The sequence below is a fragment of the Metopolophium dirhodum genome, chromosome 1, assembly GCF_019925205.1.
Source record: "Metopolophium dirhodum isolate CAU chromosome 1, ASM1992520v1, whole genome shotgun sequence".
NCBI classification, from domain to species: domain Eukaryota; kingdom Metazoa; phylum Arthropoda; class Insecta; order Hemiptera; family Aphididae; genus Metopolophium; species Metopolophium dirhodum.
In genome coordinates, this window is record NC_083560.1 from 2871824 (window position 1) to 2876072 (window position 4249).

Consider the following 4249-nt stretch of genomic DNA (forward strand, 5'->3'; position numbering starts at 1 on the left):
AAAATTGAAGATCTTAAGGCTGCATTATTTAAGTTCAAACTGTGCTACGATTGTCTTCGACGCAACCATCAAGTCCGCCAATGTAGGTCTTCATCTTGTACCACATGCATGTGGAAAGAAACATAACAACTTGTTACATCAAGAGTTCCAAAACTACACTACCAGTAAACTGTCAACTTCGTGTGAAGTAAACCAACCAGCAAGTCCTCAGTCTGCCTTCGTTGGAATTACAAACACTAGTTTGTTTATACAATCACATACTATGGTGATGTTAGCTACAGTGGTAGTGGAGGTGTGTGATGAATCTGGAAAATGGTACAGTGTAGAGCAGTGTTAGACTCTGGCTCACAAGTCAACTTTGTGACAAATCAATGTGCGAGAAGACTTAGGTTGTTTCGTGTCGATGCAGCAGTGCCAGTGTCTGGAATAGGTCATTCACATGCAAAGTCTCTTCAGTACTGTGTAGCACAAGTGCACTCTCGAGTTGAAGATGTACAGTTCAATGTAAAGTTACATGTACTACCGTCTATAACAAGTCCATTACCAACACAGGCATTTAACCCAGATAAATTTGTTATTCTTATATACAAAACAAGCTAGCTGACCCAGGATACAACAAGCCTGGTAACGTTGATATGTTGTTGGGAGCGGAGCTATTTTTTGACATAATGAAGACGGATAAACATGTGATATCAGAACAAGCTTCATTTCAAAGTACTGTGTTTGGTTGGATTCTGACTGGTCAAGTAGTCACAAACTGACATCAAAGTGTATCAACCCCCGTCAGGTGCAACTCGTCCGCACTCTCCCTGTTTATTACTAATTCAGCAAGGGACAGAGCTGAAGAAGAAGAAGGTGATAGACATTTTAAATCAACAGTAGTTAGAACAGAAACCGGTCGGTTTATGGTTCGATTGCCTCTCAAGCTACATCCTGAAGTAATAGGAAGTACTATATTCATGGCGAAAAGAAAATTTTTCAACCTAGAGGCCAAACTGTCAAAGGATGCAGAACTAGAAAAACAATATGACGACTTTATGTTGGAGTATATAAAGTTGGGTCATATGCAGCCAGTCACTAGTAGTTCAAGTTCAACAGTCAGTTATTACCTACCCCACCATGCTGTGATAAAGGACAATAGTATCACAACAAAACTAAGAGTCGTGTTTGACGCATCAGCCACAGGAAGCTCTGGAATGTCTCTAAACAACATTATGTTGAAAGGTCCTACTGTACAGCCAACGTTACATTCTATCTTACTGCGATTTCGAACCCATACATTCGCACTAACAGCTGATGTTGAAAAAATGTACCGGCAGATCTTAGTGCATCCGGACGACTGCGAACTTCAAAGAATCCTATACAGGTCCAGCCTTTTAGAGACTCTCAAAGAATACACATTACGAACGGTTACATATGGCACTAAGTCTGCCCCTTATCTAGCTACTCGATGCTTAAGCCAACTTGGTTCCGAAGCTTCTAGGTCAAATACACAGAGAACGATTCGTGACGATTTCTATGTGGACGACTTGTTATCAGGGGGGGAATCAATTGAAGACTGCTTAAACTTGTACAATGATATATCAAATATACTGCTGAGTGCAGGCATGTCATTACGGAAATGGTGTACAAATTCAAGTGTATTGTCCAACCAGTTAGTCAGAACAAGGCCCAAACTACCTACTCAAGTTGCAGGAGAATGACACTGTAAGTTCTCTAGGTGTCACCTGGAATCCCCATGCAGACTGTTTCCAATTCATAGTAAGGGACTGGAAGACTCCTATACATATGTCTAAACGATCCCTACTCGCAGATATAAATAAAGTTTATGATCCATTAGGATTCATTTCACCGGTGTTGGTCAAGCGAAAAATATTTGTGCAACAGTTGTGGCTGTTAAAGCTGGGTTGGGACACACGTTTACCGAAATAACTGCAGAACAAGTGGATGAACTTTTATGGTGAGCTAAGTGCGCTGGAAGCATTACGGATTCCACGCAGAGTGATGTATTCACGTGAGCGCAAAGAACTGCATGGGTTTAGTGATGCATCTCAAGAAGCATACGGTGCTTGTGTGTATGTAAAAACCACAGATGATCATGGACAAGTTACTGTGTTGTTGTATACGTCTAAGTCACGAGTTGCACCAACCAAGCAAACTACCATTCCGAGACTAGAGTTGTGTGAAGCTGTATTGCTGATGGAAATAATGGTGGACGTAGTTGATGAACTAACACGAATGGACATTCAAGTCAATCAATCGAATGTAATGTTGTGGACTGATTCCACTATAGTCCTAGCTTGGATTAAATCAAGTCAACCGTTAAAGTCTTATGTTGCGAACAGAGTCGCTCGAATTCTCGACCATTCTGTTCAATCTCAGTGGAAACACGGTCCAACCAACCAGAACCCGGCAGACATAATCTCCAGAGGGACATCAGCGATGGAAATCAAAACCAACATGTTATGGTAGACGGGTCCTCAATGGTTGCTACGTCCCAGAGTTGATTGGCCTTCGAGAGTGACAGCAGATGATGAAGACATCCCAGAAGTGAGGTGCATCAAGCTTACATTAGTTGCTGTCAGTGCATCGAACACCGTGTTAGATAGATATTCAGAATGGAATTCATTGATTAGAACAACTGGCTAGCTACTACGATTCAGTCACAATGCCAAGGCGACTAAGATTACACGGTTACCTAACATGTATGGTCCTCTGACGGTGACAGAACTTGCTAAAGCTCAAACAGTTTGGTTACAGTATGTGCAGTCTATCGAGTTCAAAGAAGAGTTAACAGCATTAAGAAAAGGGAAACCCATTTCGTCGAAAAGTCGTCTTAAGTCACTCAACCCTTTCATTGATCAAGATGACCTTGTCCGAGTGGGTGGAAGGTTATCTCTGTAAAACTTGTCTGATCAGCGAAAATTTCCTTTAGTACTTCCTTCTCGTCACAAAATAACCAGAATGATCTTCGAACATGAGCATAAACGTCTATTGCATGCAGGTCCACAAGCGTTGCTTGCAAGCATCCATACACGGTTTTGGCCTCTTCGTGGACGCGATACAGCTAGGTTCACTGTTCATAAATGCATCACTTGTTTTAGGCATCATCCTACCACACTGACTCCGTGCATGGCACCATTACCTAGACAACGGACTAGTATTGAACGCCCATTCACGCATACAGGAGTAGACTTCTGTGGACCGATCAGTATTCGTAGTGGCATCAGAAGAGTAACATCAACTAAAGCATATATTTCAGTGTTTGTTTGCTTTAGTACTCGAGCCATTTAGAGCTTGTGAACGGATTGACGTCCAATGCCTTCATTGCAGCTTTAAAAAGAAGGTTCATTGGTCGCAGAGGTATCCCTCAACACATGTATAGGGATAACGGCACTAATTTTGTGGGTGCCAACAAAGAATTACGTGCGTATATTCAACAGTTACACAAGGACTACCATTTAGACAAGTCTATTAAACTGTCAGGAATGCGGTGGTATTTCAATCCGCCAGCTACACCACATTTTGGTGGCTTGTGGGAATCTGCAGTCAAGTCGACAAAAACACATTTGGTAAAGTGTACAAAGGGAGCATTATTCACATTCGAAGAATTGAGTACATTGCTGTGCCAGGTCGAAGCGATGCTAAACTCTAGACCAATGACATCACTGAGCACTGACCCTTCAGATTATTCAGCGTTAAATCCAGCACACTTCCTGATTGGCAGCCCACTTACTCAAGTACTTGAACCAACTATTGCCACCGAACCATGGGACAAGTTGAAACGTTGGGAGTTGGTGAGGTTTCAATCACAACACTTCTGGAACAGGTGGAGTCGAGAATATTTACCCCAGTTGCAGAAGCGCAGTCGATGGTTATCATTGAGTCGTCCAGTAAAGGTAGGCGATTTGGCCATCCCCAAGGAAGACAATCAACCAGCCAGGCAGTGGAAGTTGGTACGAATCACAGCAGACGATCCTGGTCCGGAAGGGATAACCAGGGTAGTTACAATTAAAAACTCAGCTGGCAAAGAATACCAGCGTCCAGTGGTAAAGTTAGCAGTACTTCCAACATCCATAGATGAAGATAACGAACACGAAGGTATCCATTATTTAGGCTGCCAAGACTCGGGGACCATCTCATTGTTTTTCTGTTTGTTGTATAATGTAGTTATAATATAGTTTAGTCAACTTCATATTAAGGTAGTATTGAAAATTAGTAATCTTTCAAAAGGGGGGGGGGGGAAATG

General features: G+C 42.2%; 2 protein-coding genes across 2 annotated transcripts; both read left to right on the forward strand.

Annotated features, from left to right (window-relative positions):
* Positions 1-312: 312 nt before the first annotated feature.
* LOC132937334 (uncharacterized) lies at positions 313-1703 on the forward strand. Its single transcript, XM_061004158.1, has 3 exons — positions 313-504; positions 597-714; positions 829-1703. The coding sequence occupies exons 1-3, from the start codon at positions 313-315 to the stop codon at positions 1701-1703; spliced, it is 1185 nt and encodes a 394-aa protein (XP_060860141.1).
* A 301-nt stretch (positions 1704-2004) lies between these two features.
* Positions 2005-2472, forward strand: LOC132937339 (uncharacterized). The gene has a single exon (XM_061004163.1). The coding sequence runs from the start codon at positions 2005-2007 to the stop codon at positions 2470-2472; it is 468 nt and encodes a 155-aa protein (XP_060860146.1).
* Positions 2473-4249: the final 1777 nt, after the last annotated feature.

Excerpts from the sequence above, each read along its gene's own strand:
- LOC132937334 (XM_061004158.1), top strand. The coding sequence starts at position 313 with ATGGTACAGTGTAGAGCAGTGTTAGACTCTGGCTCACAAGTCAACTTT. Across the intron at positions 505-596 it reads TTGAAGATGTACAGTTCAAT|CTAGCTGACCCAGGATACAA; the intron begins GTAAAGTTACAT and ends ATACAAAACAAG. Across the intron at positions 715-828 it reads AGAACAAGCTTCATTTCAAA|CAAGGGACAGAGCTGAAGAA; the intron begins GTACTGTGTTTG and ends TTACTAATTCAG.
- LOC132937339 (XM_061004163.1), top strand. The coding sequence starts at position 2,005 with ATGTATTCACGTGAGCGCAAAGAACTGCATGGGTTTAGTGATGCATCT.